The sequence below is a fragment of the Peromyscus eremicus genome, chromosome 18 (genome assembly GCF_949786415.1).
Source record: "Peromyscus eremicus chromosome 18, PerEre_H2_v1, whole genome shotgun sequence".
Lineage (NCBI taxonomy): Eukaryota > Metazoa > Chordata > Mammalia > Rodentia > Cricetidae > Peromyscus > Peromyscus eremicus.
The window spans coordinates 153,166-177,802 of record NC_081434.1 but is presented as its reverse complement, the minus strand read 5'-3'; the positions used below and the strand labels follow the sequence as shown (position 1 = coordinate 177,802).

Here is a 24,637-nt window from a genome sequence, read left to right as displayed (position 1 = left end):
GGCTACACTCCCCCTCATCTCACGGGAGTCAGTTGAAACAAAGCTTTTCTCAAAGAGGTGCTTTCTCTGACAGAAAAGAAAGCTTTACTCCTGGATAGTTCTGTTCTGCCCTGGCTGGGCTCTTTCCCCAGACAGCATTCTGACTCAGCAGCACAACTGCTTCAAACACAGTTCAGCTTTACTGTTTTCCCAGAAAGGTCCTTACTTTGATAGAAAAGCTTTTTTCTCAGATTTCTTTTTTTCAGCTGTGGACCTATCAACCCGGGACTTGTAGGAAAGTGGACAACTGTGCCGTTCCCACTGGCTTTAGTTTTATTCACTGGCAATCTTCCCCTGGGTCCTGCACCTTCCTGCCTCAGCTCTGTGCTCCAGGAAGTTTACCACTGCAGGAACCCTAGTATCCCCGAAATGCACCCCAACTCAGAGACGCTGGCCAGTCGCCTCCGGGTTTTTGCTCAGAAGCGAGGATACAATGCTTCAGGGGATCTTTGCGTTAGGACAATTAGGAGCACCTTTTCAAAGACACTCACTCAGAAACAAAACCCTTGATGCCTCAGCTCGGCTGTAACTGAAAAGCTAGGCTTTTTTTCTTTTCTCAGGTAAAGTTTCCTGCCCTTTTGGGCTCTCTGTAGCTCTTTACCCACACTCTCCCAAGCGTTTCCCTCAGGGGACTCTGACCCACTGTCTTTTACTAGCTTGAAGAGACAGAGCTTAGAAGTTTTTAGGAACTTGTCCCTGCCTCCTGCATTGCAGGGACAATTTTTAAGGCTTGAAAAACAGAACTTAGAGGTTTTGCTGTCTTAAGAGGTTTGTTGTTTTTCCCTTAGAGCTAATCACAGGTGGTCCCCATACTAATATCTTCAGGTGATTCTAATTTTTGTCCTTCTGAGAGAAAGTTAAAGGCTTTAGTTTTTAAGTTTGAGAGCTTTTGAGAAAGATGAAGGCTTTTTAGAGTTTTTTCCCCCAAATTTTCCAAGAAAAGCTTTAAGAGAAAGTTTTTTTTCCCCCAAGAGAAAGAGCAACTTTTCCCAAAACTTCCCAACTTTAAACTTTGACTTTTTACATCCCCATTTTTGCCTCAGGGAGAAATCACTTTCTCCTGCCACTTGGACTTAGCATTTTAGCTGCCCCAGGTCAAAAGCTTCCATAGGAAACTTATTCTTCCCCATAAGCTCAAAGAAGAGCTTTTTTACTACCCGTAAAGCCCAAAGATTTTTTCCCCCAGTTTGCATTCAGAGCCCCCAAAGTTAGAAAATTGAAGAGTTTTTCTGTCTAGTTGCCTTACTTATTTTTTCCTACACAATCTTACACTTCTAAGTTTTTCCTACACTATATTACTACCCTATGCCTTATTTTTCACAGATAGAAATTGAGAAAGGGATAGAAGATAGAAAATTTTGACAGAAGAGAATTTCGCTGCAGCATCGGACATCCTTCCAGTCCGCTTTCCTTTTCTCTCGAGGATAAAACCCCTGCCTCTCAAAAATATATATAAAAAATATATATTTTCCATAACACCGGCATGCCTCATCCACTGGCAGGGCTGAACTCAGCACTTTCGCCAAAAACTCTGTAATAAAACTATTATTTTCCTTTATCTTTAGTCCCTATTACTTTGTCTTTAGTCCCTGTTCATTTGTCTTTAGTGCTCCCTTTTTTTTAGTCCCCCCTTTTTTTCTTTAGTCCCTTTTTTTTCTTTTTTCTTTAGTCCCTGTTCATGGCGCCATTCTGTGGGGCGTTTACCCAACCACCCCCACAGTTCCCCAGAGTTTTCTTGAGTGCGAGCAGCAGGAAATATTAGATAGAAGGATTTATTGCAGAGAGTATCGCGGAGATAAACAGATAGAAAATAAAGGATAGCCTCGAGAGGGCCTGGAACCTATTCCAACGGGCCCCGACTGCCTCTGCCCCAGGGTTTTTATAGAGACGCCAAGGGGTGGAGCAAAAGACCTCCTCCCCCAGCACAGCCAAGTGCAGACCATCCCAGACACCTGCACTTAGGCCCGTGGTCTAATCATCCTCTATGTGGACCTGCTGGGTAAAGCCACGAGGAACCCGAGAACGGGCTCCCACACCCCACCTCACCCCCAATCCACTCTTCAGAAAGGGTAAGGTCTCCCATGGGGAGTCAACAAAGTCTGGCATATCAAATTGAGACAGGACTAAGCCCCCCCCCCCCCCCATGTCAGGGCTGAGCAAGGTATTCCATCACAGGTATGGGCTCCAAAAAGCCAGTTCATGTACCTGGGATAAGTCCTGGTCCCTACAAACAGATCTAGCCACACAACTGTCACCCACATTCAGAGGGGCCTAGTTCGGTCCTATGCAGGTTCCCCAGCTGTCAGTCCAGAGTCAGTGAGCTCCCCCTAGCTTGGGTCAGCTGTCTCTGTGGGTTTCCCCATGATGATCTTGATCTCACTTGCTCATATGATCCCTCCTCCCTCTCTTTGATTAGACTCTGGGAGCTTGACTCAGTGCTTAGCTGTGGATCTCTGTATCTGCTTCCATCAGTCACTGAATGTAGGTTCTATGATGACAATTAGAGTAGTCATCAATCTGATTATTGGGAAAGGCCAGTTCAGGCACTCTCTCCACTATTGCTTGGAGTCCTAGCTGGGGTCATCCTTTTAGGTTCCTGGGAATTTCCCTGGCACCAGGTTTCTCCCTAACTCCATAGTGGCTCCCTCTATCAAGATATCTCTTTCCTTGCTCTCCCCCAACTCCACCACCCCATTCCCTCATGCCCCTCCTCTCCCCACTGCACTCCCAATTTACTCAGGAGATCTTATCTACTTCCCCTTCCCTTCTTTCTGGAGGCAACTTCATCCTCTATCACTTAATGCCAGCAAGTCTCCTCTGCTGACCCTCTTTGTAGCTTTCCTTTGACCTGAGCTTAGTTAAGTGGTTGAATATTCCCTAAAAGGCAAAAAGGAGTGGAGTGCATAACAGTCTCACAGTGCTAACAGCTGCCTTCCCTAGAAGACAAAACCTGGACTGGGCCTAAAGGGAAGGTCCCAAGATTAGGCAGCAACGATATGCATTGTCTTACATGTAGCAAGACAAAGCAACTATAACAATTTTATTGCAATAGCAGAACATTTTATGTTTGGGATGCTCTTTTAAAACATAGCTGTTTCAGTACCCTAAGTCTTTGAATGTCTTAATAATGACTTTGTTTTTGAGTCTTAAAAGAAGGCTCTTGAAATTCCTGTATTTTTCTCTTTTATTTTCCCTGACTTCAGCAATTCAAAGTATAATTTTGAAGATGAAGCTATGAGTGGCAGCTCCAGGGAGTGGAAGAATAAGATCTGAAAGTCTTGCTGCAAGTCTACTAACTCATGGTGGAGGGCTATGGCTGTGGCTGTGGCTGAGTGCACATTAGTGCTTGCCTTTCAAGCTCTGTCTGGACAGCTGAATGATTCTTCCCTTACTCTTCTCAGATTCTATGCCTTATTATATATTTGGGGGAAGAATGCAGAAATTTCAAATGAGCTGTCACTATATGGAGTGACGATTGCTTTGACAAGCTGAGTAACTCATAGTTAACGTGGAGATACAAATCCACAAATTAGAAAGTGACCATCTGGAAGGCATGGTTGGCTAATTGCTTAAAACAGTAAGTTCAGTGTCTCCTTGTTTCTATTATAATTTTTCCTTTTCCTGGGAAAAGAATATACCAAACTGAAAACCAAAAAATCCAGAAACAAAAATAAAGTGTAAATTTTAAGATTTTGGTGAGTGTGTGTGTGTGAGAGCATACATACATGTCTCTCTCTCTCTCTCTCTCTCTCTCTCTCTCTCTCTCTCTCTCTCTGTGTGTGTGTGTGTGTGTGTGTGTGTGTGTGTGTGCATGAAGATCACAGGCCAATATCAATGTCTTCTTGAATCTCTCTTCATCTTATTTTTTGAGATAGGTTTTCTCATTGAACCTGAAGTCAACTGATTTGACTAGGTTGTCTAGCTAATGAGAAAATTTCAGGGAACAACCCTTCCAGCTCTGTGCCCACAGCTAGGATTAGAGACCTACCCTTGTATTTGGCTTATATGTGGGTGCTGGAGATCTAAATTCAGGTCCTTATGCTTGTGTGTCAAGCACTTAACTGACTAAGGCATCTCCTCAGTCCCTCAAATATTTTAGTTGCTATGGTAGATTCTGAAAGGCAAAATTATTAAAGAGAGTAAAGAAAACAGTTATTTTAAACAGAGGCACTCTTGAACTATAGCTTATATTGGTCTTCCTCAGCCTTCTGAGTACTAGAACTACAGGTATGAGCTAACAAGCCTGCTTTAAGGGAAATGTTTCATAATAGAGCATTGCAGCTACCATGGGAAATAGAAACACTTTAAGCCAAAAAAGTTACCTCAGTGGCCCTTAACTCCTGCGATGTTTGAAGCTTTTAGACTCACTGACTTGAAAGACTTGATCTGGTACTTAGATTTTATAGAGCATTCCCTTTTTTGGTGGTAGTGGTGGATGGGTTGAAGCAGCAAATGGCTATGCATCATTTCTTTCCTGATTAGGCAGAGAAAACAGGCTCTTTGCACAGACAGAAAATGAGAGAGTCACCTTGAGAAGAATGGATTCTGAAGAGAGGGTGAGAGATTTTCCTCGTGTTTCAACTTTCAGGAGGGCATCAGTGTGGTAGAAAGGCCTGAAAGTGGCCCAGGACCATGGAAGCATCAGTGCTGAGCCCTACATCCTGGGAAAAACGAAGGGCCTGGCTACGACAGAGCCGTAACTGGCAAATCCAGGTCCTGGAAGAGGAGGCTGCAGCTGCCCTTCAGGATGCACTGGATCCCGAGCCTTCCAGCCTGGATGATGTTTTCCAGGAAGGTAAGAAGATGCTGGGCATCACACAAATATCCACTGTGTCTTGCACAGGTCTGCAAAGGATGGAAAGTGGCCTCTGTTTAGAGTAGGACTTCACAGCGGCTCATTATGACTCCTTTCAGTGAGTGTAAGGAAGAGGTGTAATATAATATGATTATGTGAGGAGGAGGCAGGCATATGATTAGGAAACAGAAGGGGACACCTTTGCACCATCCTGAGAAACTTCTGTAAGAATCAAAGGAAGAGGATTTGTCTGTGAATTAAGTTTGTTTGTGTAAAAAGACTACATACAGTCTATGTCCAGATTCAGGTGGCAGCTCTGACAACTATGTGACCTTTGAGAAGTCTCTCTGAAGATTTTCTTGCTCAATGAAGCAGTTGTTGCTTTCTCACATACCTTATTATCTGATGTTCAAAGAGAAAGAGCAGAGATGTAGTCTGAAACAAAAACGTTTGGACCAATAAACCCACCCTTGTTTATTTGTTAGGAAATAAAAGCATAGGGCTATCCCTCTTCTGATATTTTCTTTCTCTCTTCCTCCCTCCCTCCCTTCCTTCCTTTCTTTTTTCTTTTTCTTTTTTAGTTTTGAGAAAGGAACAATCCCTATTCCCAAACTTTGGGAAAAGAAAGCAGCCTGGACACTGGGAACTTTTCATTTTTCTGAAGTAGATAGAAGAGAGGGGAGACATACCTGTCATCTTTATACATGAGTACATCCCTTTCATATTCCTCACTTCATGGGTAAAAAGAGTCATGCTGTGGCTTGTGTGAGGACAACTTGCAGAGTGCTCTGAGTTATCTTAGGAGGTGTGGTTCCTTCAGTTTCCACAGTCACCCTGTGTCTGCTTTTTCTAGGGAATCCAATCAATAAGATCGAGGACTGGCTGCAGGGCTGTGGGTAAGTGCTCAAAGGGTTAGGGTTAGGGTTAGGGTTAAATGTGGCTGGTGGGTGGCTGTGATGGTGAACATGGTCCGTGTGAACTCAGAGACAGGAAAAGAGTGAGAATCAGTTTGGTGTGCAGGCATGAAGAGGAGACTTGGGTCTTGGGTCAGTTGGTGATCCAGGCTATGGGTCAAATGTAACTCAGGGCTGACATGAAGTTCAGCTTGGAAGGCTAGAGCTAAGAACAGATGGAAATCTGAATCTTCCTAGAATCCTAGGGATGAGTGGTAGGCCCCTCCCATTGGCTTTCCCCATTCTGATTGCAGTTTTACATGGTGTGACAAAAACGGAAGAGTTGGAGGGGACCATTCCTCCTCAGTAGCAGAACACAGGGGCTGCAAAACCATGAAGAGTTCAGAGACTTTAACCTACATTACCTCTTTTCTTGAAAACACTTTATTAAATACAACAAAGAAGCCCACAAACATGCTTACCCTTGTTCTTGAAGGGAAATTGTTATGCTTTGAAAACATTTCCAAATTTCTCTGTTTTTTTTTTATTTTCTCTTGTATCTTTGCATTACAGTCATACACACAGAGAACAACCTGAGAACTACAGGATGAGAGTCTTATATCTAGGTAATTGGCACAGCCATATCTGAATGGAATGGCAAAATTCATAAAGCTAGTACAGCTGCTTGACAAGGATCCAGCAAAGCTGAGCCACGTGGTGGCTGCCACGCCACCTTTGGTTTTCGTCTCTACCTGTTGCATACTTGGGCACTTTTAATATTTGTACAATTTGAGGACATTGGATTGATGGAAAATTCCTTATGAATCATTTATGCCTTCTCCCAGGAATGCTGCTTCTAAGCTTCTTTAGGACAGTCCTAAACATAGTATTCCCCCTGCTTTTAGGAAGATATCCTTATCTACTTGAAGGTTTTCCTTACGCCTTGGAGGTTGTGACACATAAAGAAGCCAGAAGTCCCTTCATGAGGCTATGAGACATTCTTGAAACGTTTGTCCCTGTACTTACACAGGAACAAGATATTCAAAACAAAGTAAACTTAAAAGGTAAAAAATATTTGGTGGGCTAGAGAAGTTGGCCACAGTTCAGATTCAAGCCTCTTCCCACTGTACACTCAGACAATTACGTGGCACATACCTCTGCCCTACTCCAAGACACACTGATGAGCAAAGTATGGAGTAGAAAGGTGATAAAAGAATGAGATGTCAAGACCTCCCTCTCTTAGAAATATAAGCACATGCAGAATCATTATGGTGACATATGACCAAGGAACAATAAAATGCTAGGAATAGACATATAGACAAATGTGATGCTTGTCTTTTGTGGTTTGGGTTACCTCACTCAATATCTTTTTCAGTTCCATCCATTTGCCTGCAATTTTCACAGTACAATTCTGTTTACAATTAAATAATATGCCTTTGAGTTATAGTTCAAGAAAGTTATTGTGTTCATCCACAGAAGATGGTAAGCAGCTACAAGGTGGAAAAATCTGGCATGTTGAGAATGAGTTAGGATGCTCAGAGTGTCAGAGAGGTCATTCTTAGGCTTTTGGATGGTATCTGAGAAGGACAGAGGAAGAAGGAATAGGAAGTTACCATCTTTTTTAGTTTATAACTCAGAAAAACATGCAGGCTTAGCAATGCTGCATGGCAGAAACTCTGTAAGAGAGTGCATTGTGGGTGGGATTATGGAAGTGTGAGTGCATTGCCTCATTATTCCTCCCATCCTTTAGCATGCCCTCAGGTGAATCAGAGTGGTTTTCTGGCCAAGTAATTAACAGGCTCAGATAATTAACTCTTAAGAAAGGAAACAATAGTATGCAATGTTCTAATCTTTGGGACAGATCAGAATGTCCTATCTCCACTCAAGGATAGAGGCAGAATTGAGGTTCCATTATTTTGACCAGGAAGAATTAACTTTCCCTTAATGGGCCTCAAATAAGCCTTGACATCTCCATCTTTTGATGTAGTATTTTAGATCCTAAGAAGGGGGCAGTTATGTCATTTCCCTTTCTAGTATTACTAGGGAGACAAGAGGTGGAGTTCTAAAACTGATTATGAGGAAAGGGCTTATCCTCTACAGCCTCCAAAGGTAATAATGCCTGAAATAGTACTTCAAAATAAGGTGATGAGGTAGGACAGGATGTAGGCAAAGGGGCCCAAGAATCATGAAAAAAGTTATAATGTTATCTTTTTTTCTAGTTTCAACTCCATTCTAGTATTTCTGGTTTTCATGGTGGACATATGCCTTCAACTTTTTGTGTGTTGAAGTAGCAAGAACTAATTTTGCATTCTGAAAGGCTCCAACCTGTGCTATTTCTTCTAGGCATGATTGTTAACATTAGGCATTACACACACACACACACACACACACACACACACACACACACACACACTGACTAGTGTAATTGGAATTAGACTTGACAAGTCACTGAATGCATTTGTTGTGTTTTTATTTAAAAAGCTGTATTGTTAATTAGAAAAAGTGATTTAAAAAAAAAGTATGTTCTGGGGTGAGGGGTTTAGAACCTGAAAATTTTCTCATTTTTCTTCTTTTAAAAGCTATATCCAATAATTATATTATTGTGTTATTTAATATGTAAATTATGAGAAGCCAAGAGTGAATCCCAAGTGCTCTGATCCCAGCTCAAAGCTCTTTCACAGATTACTTTGCTTACCTATTTCAGATGAAGGGTATTTATTTTGTTTGTCAAACTGCTGCTGCTTCTCACTATCTGTTATGCTGATTTCCATTTGTCCTTCTGGTCAAGATGGTGAATGGGTGATAAGGCATCATTACAAAACCTAAAACTATCTAACAGGATGCAGTTTCTTCTGTTTCCTGGAAGATGTGACAATCAAGCAAGAGTGTGGAAGCTACAAAAGTGAAGGAATGTGAATAGATATGGTAAACTGACAAGAGCCTGAAAAAAATGACATTTGTATATGTTATATGGAAATATGACATCAGAAATTGTCAAACTCTAGCTAATAGATCACTAGGAAGTGATAGAAATCAAGGCATCAAAAACCTCTGTCCTCTTGACAAATTTCCCAAGTTTTGCTTCTGTATTTTTTTCTTATTTTGATAAAGACTGATGAACCATTGCAAAACCAACTTCAGGCTACATAGCCATAACAACAGTAGCACATTTAGAAATACAACACATTCCAATCTCAGACCCTCATCACTACTGCTATGAACCTGTCAGTCAAGTAACCATAGCCTAATTGTCTTCAATATGAAAGCAAATTCAATAGTGCTGATTCTCACTGGAAAAATTATGTGAACATGTGGAAGATATTTGAAGAAAGACATGAAAATATGATTTTTTTTCTTTTGGCTTTAGAGACACTGAGGAGGGACTTTCTGAAGAAGCAGGGCAATCCAACTATAACGGTGAGCTGTTTTATTTTTTCTTGGATGATGTGCAGCTGTGTGTGTGTGTGTGTGTGTGTGTGTGTGTGTGTGTGTGTTTATACATATCCACATTTATGTGTATGCTTGAGATTATGAGTATTTTTAGTTTCTTAAAAATACCATTCATTTGTTATAGAACAGTCTAGAAAGTACAAAAGAAGTGCTACCTCAAGGCAAATGTTCTCTAATATTAATGGATTACTTGTTAGTGGTTGCTAACAACTACTATTGGAGAAGAACCTGGTGAACTGTGTGAATTTATATTTGTGTGTCCCTGAATGTGGTCACACACCCTCATGTATTAACTACTTGGCAGGGTATTGTGTACATGATTGTGTATGATAAAGTACAGAGATAAGTTACACAAAAATGTGTATAATTCTCAATCAAAACATGACTGTGATTGCTGACATAAAGCTGAGGGAGTATATAGACATCTAGCATGTTGGTGTAAGTTATTTAAGTCCAAGGACATGTTTAGATGTTCAAGTGTGCAATTGTGTGTGTGTGTGTGTGTGTGTGTGTGTGTGTGTGTTTATATTATGTTCTGACTTTATTTTCTGCAACTTTTCTGTGATTTTTGGTAGGGTACTCTAGCCATGGGACCAGCTTTGAAGATGACTTGAGTCTTGGAGCAGATGGTGAGTGGCACAGCTATATGATGTTGGGATCAGTGCAAAGGATCACATGGTATGATTTAAGGGTAGGGTGGAAGGGAAACCAAATAAAGAATCAGGGTCTTCCTGGGGTTCTACCTGGAGAGAAAGAATAATTTGGTTTTCTTGTTTTGTTTGTTTTGATACAAGATAAACACAGAAAGTATCCCAGATTTAGAAACATTTCTTCACCTGCCTACTATGATTTCTGACAGTCTTTTTATGGTGCTTGAGGAGACAATATCAAAGCACCATAAAATCTGCTGTATATTCACTCATCTTCATGACTTCTTTTCTCTATTAGAAGCCTAAAGAACCAGAGAAGTTTGACAGCTTCTTCCTTGTCTTCTACTTCATCTTCTTTATATTGGGCATCAGACCCAGTGCTCCATCCAGCTAGGAAATGCTCTATCACTGAGCTATATGCCTATCCATGAGAAGTGGTTTTAAGGGATAGATTTTGCTGCAGAGGACAAGGGTTTAAATAAAAGAGAGAAGCACTGCCTCTTACCTGATAAGATAAAAAGGTAGATATTTGAATCTACTTTTAAAAAGGAACTACTTGTTTTAAATACTTTACATTGGATTGGATTTTTGTATATTGCATACAAATTTTGTATTGGACTCACCAAAATAGGATAAATAATGAAATTTTTGTCTGAATTTGTCAAATGTTAATGGACTGACATTGTTAATGTAATTTTTGACTGTATATATTGTATATAATTATTGTACTTATTGTATATAGTTTGTCTTACATTAGTTATAACCTTCTTTTACTATTTTATACAAAAAAGGGAATGTGGTTGATATATTGTGCACCCCAATAAAACTTATTTTTTTGAACAGAACAGCCACTAGATTAGACATAGAGGCCAGACAGTGGTGGTACACATCTTTAATCCTATCATTTGAGAGGCAGAGATCTGTCTGGATCTCTGTGAGGTCAAGGCCACACTGGGAATAGAGCCAGACATGGTGGCACATGCCTTTAATCCCAGCACTTGAGATCTCATGTCTTTGTTTGGGAAGGACACATGCCTTTAATCCCAGGAAGTGATGACAGGAAGCAGAAAGGTATATAAGGCATAAGGACCAGGAACTAGAGGCTTTTGGGCAGTTCAGCTGAGATCCCTTCCAGGTGAGGACGCAGAGGCTTTCAGTCTGAGGATTCATGGAAACAGGATCAGCTGAGGAGTTGGTGAGGTAAGGTTGGCTGTGGCTTGCTCTGTTTCTCTGATCTCTCAGTATCCACCCCAATATCTGGCTCCAAGTTTTCTATTAATAAGACCTTTTAAGATTTGTGTTACACTTACACGTATCTCCAGAGATTTGTAAGAGACCAACATGATGTGCAGGAACAAGATCCTAAAGATCTCAGTGACCTCCCATGCTCAGGTATGGCAGGCCCTTGACTAGACCTCAATTAAGATCATAAGTACAGAATCCAGGCTAGGTGTTTGCTTGACATGTCTGGGGCACTTCTTAGCCTGTGTTAGATGATATTGAGATCCCAAACTCTATACCATTGAGCTGGCCTGCAGTAATAATAGAGGAAAAGAGTCAAGCTATTTTATGGCCTGAGAAACAACAAAAGTGCTTTTTATTTTCCAGTCTAACTTTTTGCCTTTTCTGTTTCTATTCAGCCACACTACTGGCCACCAATGGAAACCTCTTCTCCAGGTAAGTAAGAAGTTCAGACAGTTTGAATGGTGTCCCCCAGGACACAATAAACTGGAGGAGGTACAGAATCAGAAATTTAAAGAAAAGAGCTAAAGATACATAGCAAGAGGAAGGCTTACTAGACAGCGAAGAAAGGCATAGTCTGTTTCCTCAACACAGAAAAAGTATGCTCAGTAATGGGAACTTGAGGCCAGGTATAGATTAGAAACTGGAGTTGAATTACATCAATTTGATCTCTGCAGGAATTTTCTCCAGACACCCAGGCCTTGCCAATTACTTGATCTTGGCTGTAGTTTGGCTTCCAGCAGCATGACTGGTGGGACCAACAAAACTAGTTCAAGGTAAGTAGTAAATTTTGGAGGGTTGGGTCCATTGAGGGATGAGAAGCAGTGAAGAATGAGCTGTGGATCTGCACGCTAGAGCTTTTATTCATTTTCTATGTACAATCAAAAATATGATGATACTTGTACCAAGAAGAGGGAGGGGTACAGAGGAATCTTCAACTCAGAGATGGATACTGTGTAATAAACACAGGAACCTTTTTCTACTGAACCTATACTCCAGGAGGTGTAGTAACAATACTATCACAGTACCTAGATGTATAATAGGTATTCAATAAACTGTGTGTATTTTGTGATCAACTTATTTGTTGATAGAAATAATACAAAGTTTTGTTCAGTCTGGGCATTGACTGTATGGAACTTGCAAAGCTGAAGCAGGGTTTGTCTTAAGGGTCTCAAGTATTCCACAGAATGGACAAAATATGCATGCAAATAAATCTAAACAAGATAGAAAGTAATAAGAATTAGTGATATACAGTAAGAGTATCAGAAATTTGTGGACACAGATTTAATTTGAGACATGATACTGAGACTTAACATTTTTACCTCCATGTGACTAACCTACCTTCATGTAACGCAATTAAATGAGAATGTATAGAAGTAGGATTCAGGTGTTACATTAGTCAGGGTTTTCTAGAGTAACAGATCTTACAGAATTAATCTCTCCCTACATATAGAAAGTGTGTTTATTAGAATGACTTACAGGCTGTGGTCCAGCTAATCCAACAATAGCAGTCTATGAATGAAAAGTCTAAGAATCAATTAGTTCCTCAGTCCAGGAGGCTGGATGTCTCAGCTGGTCTCTAGTATATTCTGGAGTCCCAAAGAAGTAGGCTTCAATAACAGTGAAGGAATGAACTTGCTAGGGAGGCAAGAGCAAGCAGGCAAAGAACAAAATCTTCCTTCTTCCATGTTCTTACATAGGCTTCTAGCAGAAAGAGTGGTCCAGATTAGAGGTGGGTTTTCCCAGCTCAAAAAATCTGGATTAAAGGTGTATCTTTCTACCTCAAAGAACCAGATTAGAAGTAGATAGTCCCACTTCAAATTAAGCAAAAGAAAAATCACTTTTCCACAAGTATGCCCCTCCGTATTTGGACTTTAATTAATTCCAGATGAAATAAAGTTGACAGCCAAAAATAGCCATCACAGGTGCCTATATTTTTTAATGATTTTATTTATTTATTTATTTATTTATTTATTTATTTATTTATTTATTTTGTTTGGTTTTGTTGTTGTTTTGTTTTGTTTTGTTTTGTTTTGTTTTTTGAGACAGGGTTTCTCTGTATAGTCCTGACTGTCCTGAAACTTGCTTTGTAGATCAAGCTGGCCTTGAACTCACAGAGGCCTGCCTCTGCCTCCCAAGTGCTGGGATTAAAGGTGTGTGCCACCACCACCTGGCTGTTTTTGAGATTATCATATAATGAAATCATTTTCCTCTACCCTTTGCTTTCAATAAAGTATTCCCCCAGATACTCTTTCTTGCTCTCTTTCAAATTCATGGCATCTTTTATAATGTTACTTCTATGTATGTTTTAAGGGCTGACCATTTGGTATTGGTTAACCAATTAGTGTGCTCATCCCTGTGGAAGACTATTTCTCCTGTTCTCAGCATTCATTAGTTGCCTGTAATTCTTTGTGTAGGATTGAGGCCTCATGGGCTTCCTTCCATCCACTTTAGCATGTTTATTGCTATTTTTAGGCAGTCATGTTGTGGGACTTTACGTGTGTAACTTTTGACATTCTTGAGGACAGAATCTTACATAAAATTCCATGCTTCTTTGGCTCTTAAAAATTTTGTGCTCCACTCTGACCCTTTTGGGACTGGGCTACAAAAATGCATTTTGATTGGTTGTGCCTGTTTGTAATAGTCTCCATCTGTTGCAAAGAGAAGTTTCTTGATGAGGTATGAGGACTGCACTTATTTGTGGGTATAAAGATAAATATTTAGAATTCAGTTAGGGATTATGCTGGTTTAGCAAGATGATTCTAACACTCAGCCATGGTTGTGAGCAAAGATCAAGCAAATCTGTGTCAGCAACTCACAGATAAGGCAACCTACAATAGTGGAGATAAAAAGAACACAAGGCTGGCAACACAAGGATAGGTTCAGGGACTTCACAATCCACCTGCTAATTAACAAAATGGCCCCAATTGTGACTAAAAAAAATTCTAGCATCCTTTCTGAAAAGAATGATAGTGATAGCCCGAGCCTAAAATAACCTACACACCTTGTCTCTATTGTTGAAACACAGTTATTGCACACAGGTATCTAGTAGATTCAGTGTGGTGCTACAATGAGCATGTGCATAATAAGGGGAGAGGAAGTACTTAGCCTTTTGTGAAATAGCACTTCTCCAGATGAACAAAGAGCCAGAAAAAGGGACACCTTTCTAAATCAAGTATTGAATGTACCTAAGTTCAGAATGAGACTACTGTAAGATCTATGGTCTTTACACACTAACTGTTTAACTGTCTCACACAACTTCAAAGGCAAGTACAGTGACAGATAAACTGCAAAGCACCTGGCAAAAGTCAGATCTATGGCAGCATGCAATTGGGAACTGACAAGTTAGCAATAAAGGCATATTTCTCTGACTCTGTATTGCTCTTCATTTTCAAGGCATTTCCATATTTATTTGAATTTGTTTTCATCTATAGAAACAGTTCAAAGCCCTATGCTAATAGTTTTTATAAACAGATCTGGAATATATTCCCTATGCCCCAGACACAGAAATTAAGTTCAAATAGTAAAAGCTCATTTCAAAGCCACAATAAAGTATAGAGAAATGTCCAGGAAAAAATGTTAGTCTTGATTAAATATTATTAAATATTGTCCTTGTCACTGTTCTATTACAAGGAAACTCTTGTAAAAGAAAGCATTTAATTGGGGCTTGCTTACAGTTTATCATGGTGGAGAGTATGGCAACATGCATGGGGCTAGAAAAATAGAAAAATCCTGATCCACAGGCTGAGAAAAAGAGCCCAGGCCTGGCCTGGGCTTTTGAAACCTCAAAGCCCACCCCAGTGACATGCTTCCTCCAAGAAGGCCACACCTCCTGAGCCTTCTAATCCTTTCATATAGTAATACTTCCTGGTGACTGATTATTCAAATATATGAGCCTATGCATTCTTACTCAAACCAACACAGATATTATTAATTCACATTTATCTCCAAGTTGTCCTATGTACCAAAAACCCCTCTCTTTAGCATCTCAGAGATTTTGGACCAGGTACAAGAAGATGCAGAAGATGTCCTCTTCAGTCTGGGCTTTGGCCATGAGGACCACAAAGATACATCTCGTATCCCTGCAAGATTTTTCACCAACCCCTCTCAGGCCAAGGGCATTGATTTCCAGCTCTTCCTGAAATCTCAGATGCAGAGGATTGAGATGGAGGATCCCTGCCTGATGCTGGCCAGTGAGTGTTACTTCAACTCCATCCATGCTCTTCTCCCTTACCTTCCTCTCATCTGCAACAGTGGCTTCATACCCTGCTTTTTTCTTAGTTAACTTTGTCCTTTGCTTGTTCCATTCTCATTTATATTTTTCCAAAAATAAAGCACTTTGGTGTCTGCTTTTTTTCTCTTGAAGAAACTATCTTCAGGAAACCTAGGGCCGTTAATGTTTTTGCTTAGGCCTTTTGTCCATCAGCAGATTCAAATCAGCACAAAATTCTTATATCTTATTCCAGATTAAAATCTCATTGTTTAGTTACTTACTGGTGATAGGGAGTCTGCAAACCAAGAGAGGGGTCTCTGGGTGCCTGAAATCTAAATTGGAGGATCAACTGGTACCTCTCTGAAATTAGAGCTTTGGGGAGGATTTTGAGTGGACATATTGAAAACGTAATTTGCTGATGAGCTCCTGGAGTCACCATCTTCATTCCTTGTGTTCAGGCCGGTTTAAACAGGTGCAGACATTGGCTGTCACTGCTGATGCTTTCTTCTGTCTCTACTCCTATGTGTCTAAGACACCTGTCCAAAAGTTCACGCCTTCCAACATGTTCTGGAATTGTGACCCAACTGATGTGCCATCCATCAGGATTCTGGCTCCAGAGCCTGAACCCCACTCACCCAGAGAACGTCTACGGAAAGCAATCTCTAAAATGTGCCTGTATACAGGTTCCCGAGATCGGCTGTTACCATCTCACACTAACCCCAAAAGGAACAGTTTGGACCAAGTTGTGTGGGAAGTGATGGACAGAGTAAAAGGAGAGAAGCTAGGTCTCCAGCAAGGCCCAGGGCATGGGCAAGCACCTCAGGAAGAGTCTGCGCCCCCAGGACAAAATACAAAGCTGTCCACCTCTTCTATTCCATGTGTTTTCTGCCCTAAAGAAGAAACTGAGGGAGATATGTGCTGTGCTCATGCTCTAGCCAGCACAGGTCCACAGTGCGACACAGACTCTGCACAGATAAGGAGAGAGCTGTGGGGTCTACAGGCCATCAATGAGAAGCCCCATTCAGCTGAGAAGCAGAGTCCATGGGAAAGAAAAGGCAAAGCAAGAAAGAGCCTATTTCAAAGTCCTCCCTTGGACAAGAATATTAAATCACTGGACTTGTCCATCATACAGAAGAAACGAAAACAGAGCCAAGCCAGACATGAACTACACCAATCTCTAACTCAGCAGCTTCAGGGTGCTTCTGACTTGGAGCAGGTGAGTGTCCTGGAGGTGAGAGAAAGGCAGGACATGAAAAGCTCTGTATCTTGCCCAGAAGATATAGGAAAACAAATCCATTATCTTGTTCTCACTGGACAAAATAAAACACAACTTGAGAACATTCAGAAACTTTTGTTAAGTATGCTAATATGGATGTAGAAAAAGAAAAAGCCATAGTTTCTTAAGAGAGTTCAGTTTCTCATGAATCATACATGCACTGATGTTTTTTAATGTTTTTCATATAAGTGAAATTAAATGTTAGCTATATACAAAGCTACACATTATTTAATAATATGTCTTTTATACACATAGGTAACCATTAAGATCTAGAAGTTCTGATTCCAAATCTAAGAGTTTTATCCATTTAACTGTGGGTGGAGCTTTTTCCTAGCCTCACACTTGGTTCCTTTTTCTTTCTACATCTATATATAGTTGGAAACATAAAGGATTTTTCACATGCTTTTGTGAACACTGCAAACTATGTAGCTAGCACAGCCCTTTCCTATACAATCAGCCATCCATTGGTAATAACATGGACCTATGGATACATACTGATGTGGAGAGGTTCTTGCAAGAACAGACACCAAGCAAAATCAATGCAGGTCTATGCAAACAAATTAGGGTCATTTGACAAGCAGATTTTGTGATTCTAGATAACCAGAGTTTTCAAGAAGGGATTGTTCAGGCTTCAGATACTGCCCCATCTATTTCTGCCTATTCTTCCCCCACCCCCTGGGCCATCTAAAACTTAGCATTCCTTTGACCTTGATGTACAGATGGCACTGCCATCAAGTGTCAGGATCATTTGGAAAAGCTTTCAAATCTGTGTCACACAGAAAATCTGTGATCATTTACAATAAAATCACATGCATGTTCCCACTCGTTGACTGTAGTTATATAAGTCATACCTAACTACCAGATGTCTGACACAACAAAAGAAGGATACCTCTGTAATGCACTCAGTCCTCATTCTTCTTTTTAACTCCTTTCTATCCTGTGACTTTCCTTGCTCCTATTGCCCATTGGTTCTGCCTCAGTTATGATGGGATCTTGTTCACAGGTACAAAACAACAGTGAAGAAGAGAACTGTCACTCACCCAGCAGAGCCAGGCACCCCTACTTCTACCACACTTCCCTTGGAGAAGACTCAAGAAGTAAGTGGGCTTGTGTGTCGGGCAGTATTTCAATATGTGGACACATCCTCTCCCTGGTGAGAATGTATGAATATCCACAGTGGAAGTTCCCACATAGTACAATTATTTTACAAGTGTGGCACAGAATCAATAGGTGATTATTTTTTTTTTAAATTCTACAGATGGAGCTAGAAAATACTCCTCTAGATGAGTGGTGCTCAGACTTAACATATATCAGAACATTCAGAAAGGCTTGTTAAATTGCAAATACTGAGTCTTAGTTTATGCTTTCTTGCTCAGAAGGTCTGAACAGGGACCAAGAGTGTGCATCGCTAACAAGAATCTGACTCTTCCTTTAATCCCAGCACTTGGGAGGCAGAGGCAGGTGGATCTCTGTGAGTTCGAGGCCAGCCTGGTCTCCAAAGCGAGTTCCAGGAAAGGCGCAAAGCTACACAGAGAAACCCTGTCTCGAAAAACCAAAAAAAAAAAAAAAAAAAAAAAGAATCTGACTCTTAGGTGATTACCACTCAAATGCTACTGTCTTAGAGGACAGTCTGCAGAACCTTAGCATTCAGAATGCATCCCACTACCAGAAGCTCCTGCTAGAAATAGAGGATCAAAGGCCCCCACTTTTTAATCCAGACTTGATGGATTACAATTTGATCAAGATTAGAACAACCTCTCTACTAGGATAAAAAAGAAAACAGCATTAGGGTACGCATTTTAGTTAGAGATTCTTTCACTTTTTACAGGTATGTACTCTCTAATACACCTTCTAGACCAGTGTTTCTTGGTTAGCAATCTAAAATTTCAATGTTATTTTCCTAGAAACAATATTTAATGCAAGTTCTCAACAGTTTTGGAATGCTCGCCACTATTCTTTCTCTCTCACCTGTACTTCTAGGTCTGTATATCTGTATATATGCAATTATTTATTGAGACAGATATGCAGGAGGCAAGGAGGTAGTGCATGTAGTTTAATTTTTAAGTTATTGATCCAGGCCTAATGTCTATGCTTGTAATCCCAGCACTAGGGTACTGTAGAAGAAAGACAGCAAATTTGAGACTAACCTGAGCTAAGGTTCTGTTCCGCACAGCCTGGGCTATATATTGAAGCTTTGTATCAAAAGGGAGAAGGAGAAAGGGATTAATGATGTGTCTGATACCTTTGTCTTGAATATCTGATGGATTCTCTCTCTCTCTCTCTCTCTCTCTCTCTCTCTCTCTCTCTCTCTCTCTCTCTCTCTCTCTGGGTTGTTTCATCTTCCAGTATCCAGCCTGACTTTATTACATGGAAATTTAACAAAAACCAAGGCTGCAAAAATTTCAGGAAGTTGTATAAGATTCCCTCACATTTGTTATATATAACAAACCAATCTGTATTCAAAAGAATGAAAAGCAGACTCCACATTTAATGGAGTGACAAAACCATGCAGTACAAAGACATGTGGGATGGGAAAGTTTGGGCCGTCTTTTTAAACAATCCATTACAGATAGTAAAAAGGGGGGTGGGGTGTCTGGAGAGATGGCTCAGTGGTTAAGAGCACTGGCTACTCTTCCAAAGGTCCTGAGTTCAATTTCCAGCAACCACATGGTGGCTCACAACCATGTGTAATGAGATCTGAAGCCATCTTCCGGCCTACAGGCATACATGCAAGCAGAACACTGCATGTGTAATAAATAAATTAATTAAAAAAAAACCAGTTTTATCAAAATTCTTTATTCTTCATGTCTTAAAGATTCACCAAGAGTAAATTCTCATTCAAAGGTTATTCAAACCCAGGCATATCATATAGAATTTTGAAAGGAAGTTGAATCCTAGACTCACTGAATTAAAATAGAAAACATGTGAAGTACACTGCAGAGCTTGGTTGCCTTGCCAAACATCTGCTCTAAATTACAAAGCTTTGCTCCTCTGCTGTTTGTCCACCAGATGTCAGCCTCACACAAGAAAATGTCAAGATATCCATGAATGCCAGTTCCCCTCACAAACCTGAAGCCACTCAAAATAAATTTCAGAATCCAAAAATATCAGAATTGTCTAGCAAAGAGATATATTTTAACTAAATGAATAGATCTTATTTCCTGTCAATTTAACAAGATTTCATCTTAGCAGGATGGTTAGGCATTCTGTATATTTTGCATCCTACATGTGTATTTTACTGTAACATATCTACAATTAGGATGCATCTTATCATTTATATCATTAGTCAAAATTTTCTTTTAATTAATGTGTGCTCACATGCAATATCAAATAATTTTCAATCTTATTAGAGATAACCAATACAATGATATGTAGTAATTTTAGGGGAAAAAAATGTACTTAGACTCTCAAGAAAATGAAACCACAATATTTTAAATATTTCTCTCCTACGATTACCTGGGAGAATCAGAAATCTCTTCTCAAACAGTCTTTGTTTCAGTATTGGAGTCCTAGTGTTTCCAAAGTCTTTCCCATGTTTTTTTTTAAATAGATTTTTTTCATTCAACGTATCTTGATTATGGGTTCTTTTCCCTCTGCTCCTCCCAATTCCTCATCACCTCTTTTCCCATCTGGATCTACTCCCTTTCTGTCTTTTATTAGAAAAGAAACAGGTACCTAAGAGATAATAATAAAATAAAATAAAATAAAATAAAATAAAATAAAATAAAATAAAAACACATCAGAATAGGACAAAACAAACGAACAGGAGAAAAAAGACCAGGAAAAGTCATAAGAAACAGATATAGATACAGAGACATGCTTGTTTACACACTCAGGCATTCCATAAAAATGCAAAACCAGAAGCCATAAGATGTACACAAAGGAACTGTGGTGGGGGAGAATTTTAAAAAGAAAGATAAAATTTAAAAAAGAAAAATTCCCAACATAACATTATGAGACAAAGAATCTCCAAACATGCCATTGAGTTTATTTTGTGTTGACCATCTACTGCTGCAAATGTGGCATTCCCTTAAGAGTAGTTTGTTTCCCCAGTGAGATGTTTTCAAAAGAGACATAAATTACCACTCTCAACCTGTGTCTATCATTCTTTAAGAGATCACAAGGTGATTCAGAAACTGCTCAGTACTGCCAAGATTGACACCTATGTGATAAGTGTGAAGGGAAAATAGGCTGAGGTATACTGAATAAACCTCACTCCTACTTCTTTAAGGGCATACGGATAGGCAGGATGGGCGAGAAATATTCAACTAGCCACTCTATTCAGCTGAAAAATCTTCATTGTCCAGAGATGCCCAGCCTTCTACAGTAACAGTGCTCAGAATCTACCCCTTCCCACCAATTTACCACACAAAAACTCTAGGGACTAGAGAGAAGTGAAGGTAGGGATCTATTATCCAGCCTGTAACAAGTTATATAAGATGATTAAAGGATGGGCATGAAACAGTGAATCTGTATTTAGCAATAATATACAATTAAATTTTAGATTTTTTGTTAAGTTAGTGTGTGTATATGTGCATGCACATGTGTGTGTACAAGTGTGTGCATGTGTATGTGTGTGGGTGCACATGTGTGTTTACATGTGTGTGGAGACCAGAGGTAGACATTAGATGTCTTCTTCCTCAATCTTTCTCCACCTCATTTTTTAGTTTTCCTATTACAATTTGTGTGTGTGTGTGTGTGTGTGTGTGTGTGTGTGTGTGTGTGTGTGAAAATCAGAGGATAGTTTGCAAGAATCAGTTCTTCCCTTCTACCTTATGTGTTCAGGGTATTAAACTCAGCTGTTAGGGGTCTGTTTTCCCACTAAGATCCAAAAAGTTAATTTTTGAGGTTGGGTCTGTTACTTAATACAGGACTTAGTTATTTGGCTAGATTGTCTGACTGAAAAACTCCCAGAATCCAACTGTATTTTTCTCTTCTCCAGCTCTGGGACGATAGATGTACACTGCCATACCTGGCTTTACATGTGAGTGCTCATGTCCTCATGCTTGCACCATCTCATCAGCCTCTGTTAAATGTTTTTATCACAGTTTTACACACACACACACACACACACACACATCATCATCATCATCATCATCTATCCATCATCTATCTATCATTTATCTATCATCCATCTATCTATCTATCATCTATCTATCTTATATGTATGGATTATAAATGCTTGAGAAGGACATTCACAGGTTGTAAAGTGGCAAAAGATGATTTAGTCAAAAAATTTTGCATATATTTCAAAGACACGGAGAAAGAACTTAGAAGCTTTCTAAAGAAAGATGTTTCAGGAAAGAAGGTGAAAGATGCCTTTCCAGTTGTGCATCAGGGAATGTAAGGTGGAATCTCAAAATACTTTTGATTTGCATTTCCCTGATGGCTAAGGATGTTGAACATTTCTTTAAGTGTGATAAACTTTTCTTAGAGAAACATTCATTGATAGTTGAGTACATGAATGATTAGATTCAGCTCATAGTACAGAATTAAGGGTAGTTTCATGAATTTCTTGATTAGTGTTCAGTAATGTACAAACAGAGGGAAATATAAATGCAGAGTGTCAGAACTATAAAAAGCATACTGTCAAGTCTTTTAAACATTAAAGAATAGGTGGTTAACTCTTCTTGGGATCTTCCCTTTTCATGAAAATAACTTTAAATCACATGACTCTTTATTGTAGTTGCTGCTGTTATTGCTGATAACTTTAAATATTACTTATGGCAGTGATAAGTCCACAGGAGAAATATAAATAGTCCTGCCAACCTTCAGTTGCTAAACTTATCTCAAAATAGATACATATTACATTTCTTTTGAATTACCATCACAGGCTTTCTTGACCATCAACATAGCACAATCTGACAACATGGCTTCACAGAAGAGCCAAACTAACATCTCATCCTGCAGTTAAGTTGCATCATCCTCAGCAACCAGCTCCTACTCTCTGCCTCTCCAAGCCTTTTACATCATAGGAGTGCAGCAGCGCTGGACACTGAGATGAAGACCAGACAGAGAGAATTGGACAGTGCATCCTAATGATGGTGTAATTGTACGCATAGAGATAGACTTCCATGTAACTTCATTTCTGCACAAGCTACTTTCTCTCCCTGGTGGATGCTGCTCACATGATATGGATATGGGCAAACTGAACAAAGACTTGATTCTTTCCGAAGCTCTGACACTGACAAAGACAGAAGACAAATGAATAGTCATCTTCTGGGGGCAGAGTTTATTCTTTAATTCTGTTAAAAGGCCAAAGCTACAAGAAAAAGGAGAAATTCTAACTTCATGCTCAAAGATTTTGTGTGCTTTCCTGTGGACCTCTACTCATCCCTAAGTATTAGCTAAATTCCTGCTGATCTTCCACGAAATCAGAGTTTTATTTTCTTCTTGATGTTTCACATAAGGATATATCCTTGGAACATTTCCCTTAAACACACTTCCTCTCTATTTCCAAATTTCTGTGCCCTCCTAGAAAAAAATAGATGACTTGTCCTCAGGGTCCTTTCTCTTAAAAGACAAACACACACCCACAAAGAAAAACAGACAAAAGCAAAATTTTCTGCTGGCAGAGAACAACACAAATAAAAATAACTTCCAAATTGTAGCAGATTTGTTGTTGGTAGTTGTTGAGTTTTATGTTTTTAAGACAGGGCTGAGTTCAAAATGTGTTTCATCTTCCCAAGTGCTGGGAATATAGACATTTGCCACTACACTAGGTTTGTGATGTGTTTGGGGAGGTAATTAACAACTGTGCATGTCTTTGTAGAGAAAATATCTTGTCAGGAAGCACCATGTATGAGCACAGTGTTCTGCTAAGTGGTCTATAGCACCCTAGGCCCTTTCCTCCAAAAAACTTTGTTCAATAAGAAAACACATACATTCCCATCAATAGACCACGTCATTGTCTAATAAATTGAAAAGGAATGCAGAAAAAACAAAAAGGAAGATTTTTAGGTGTTTTGAAGGAAATCATAATCTTGAGGGTTATAGAAAGGAAATTATATCAAATAATGACAGAAATAAGCCAACCAAAGGGGACAGACACAGAATAAGTGTAGCTATCTAGTGACAGAGAAATTTTCTTTTGTGTCCCATACTGAATCATAAATGGGGGAACAGAAAAAGGCAGAGAGAAAAGAGTTAATTAATTAGCCTTTATGGGCTAAACCAATTTGAATAAAGATTCCATGTTTTCTTTAGTACCCAAATCCTTACTTTAAAAAAAATCTTTACTCCCAGGTAATCACACCCTGGGCACTGTAGTATCTTAATTATCCAGCAAACCCAGATGCAACACTCATCTCCCACTGTGCACTATTAACTACCTCAAATTTTGTCTTGTTTTGTGTTACACATCTTGCTCAGCTATAATCACTTCAGGTCGGTGTCAGTAATATATGATTTTTCCTTCCCATAGATGCACTTGGCCCTAAATCAAGCAGATACATTTCCAACTGCTGTGTTGTGTTGCTGCTGGAAGTTTCAGAACACACCTGGACTTCTTATAGATAACACCTAAAATGGCATAAACAAAACAAAACAACCTTTTCTTTGAGGGATCCTTCAGTCTTCAAATTTTTGATTCAACACTAGTTAGCCAGAGATGGCACCAAATGGCTGAGAGGTTTTAAGTGTTGAATTGCTTGAGGAAAATGTTCTTGAGACATCTGTATCACACACCCTGTTTACAAAGATCAGGGATAATCTCAGAAGAAGTGTTGAAAAGAGTAGGAGAGCGAGAGATAGTGGATACCTACAAAACTGTGTTTCAGACACAGCAGGACAGTTGCACAAAGCCATCTCTTGATTTGGCAAAGTGCTTAACACAAGTTCTTATTTATGGGATAGATAGAAAAATTTCAGTCTTGGGGCTGGAGAGATGGCTCAGTGGTTAAGAGCACTGACTGCTCTTCCAGAGGTCCTGAGTTCAATTCCCAGCACCCACATGGTGGCTCACAACCATCTGTAATGAGATCTGGCACCCTCTTCTGTATACATAATAAATAAATAAATCTTTAAAAAAAAAAAAAAAGAAAGAAAAATTTCAGTCTTATCTATTATATTGTGTTGAAT

The 24,637-nt window shown here is 39.6% G+C and overlaps 1 protein-coding gene across 1 annotated transcript in view; it reads left to right on the top strand.

Moving 5' to 3' along the window:
* The window catches only part of Tespa1 (thymocyte expressed, positive selection associated 1), a 36,776-nt gene extending 13,603 nt beyond the window's left edge, over window positions 1–23,173 (top strand). The window contains exons 3-12 of the mRNA XM_059245614.1: window positions 4,522–4,834; window positions 5,688–5,730; window positions 9,095–9,144; window positions 9,753–9,806; window positions 11,468–11,504; window positions 11,747–11,845; window positions 15,054–15,262; window positions 15,741–16,498; window positions 17,562–17,655; window positions 22,392–23,173. Coding sequence (XP_059101597.1) covers window positions 4,672–4,834; window positions 5,688–5,730; window positions 9,095–9,144; window positions 9,753–9,806; window positions 11,468–11,504; window positions 11,747–11,845; window positions 15,054–15,262; window positions 15,741–16,498; window positions 17,562–17,655; window positions 22,392–22,423 — 1,539 coding nt within the window. The 5' untranslated portion in view covers window positions 4,522–4,671 and the 3' untranslated portion in view covers window positions 22,424–23,173. The remainder of the gene's footprint in view (window positions 1–4,521; window positions 4,835–5,687; window positions 5,731–9,094; window positions 9,145–9,752; window positions 9,807–11,467; window positions 11,505–11,746; window positions 11,846–15,053; window positions 15,263–15,740; window positions 16,499–17,561; window positions 17,656–22,391) is intronic.
* Window positions 23,174–24,637: the final 1,464 nt, after the last annotated feature.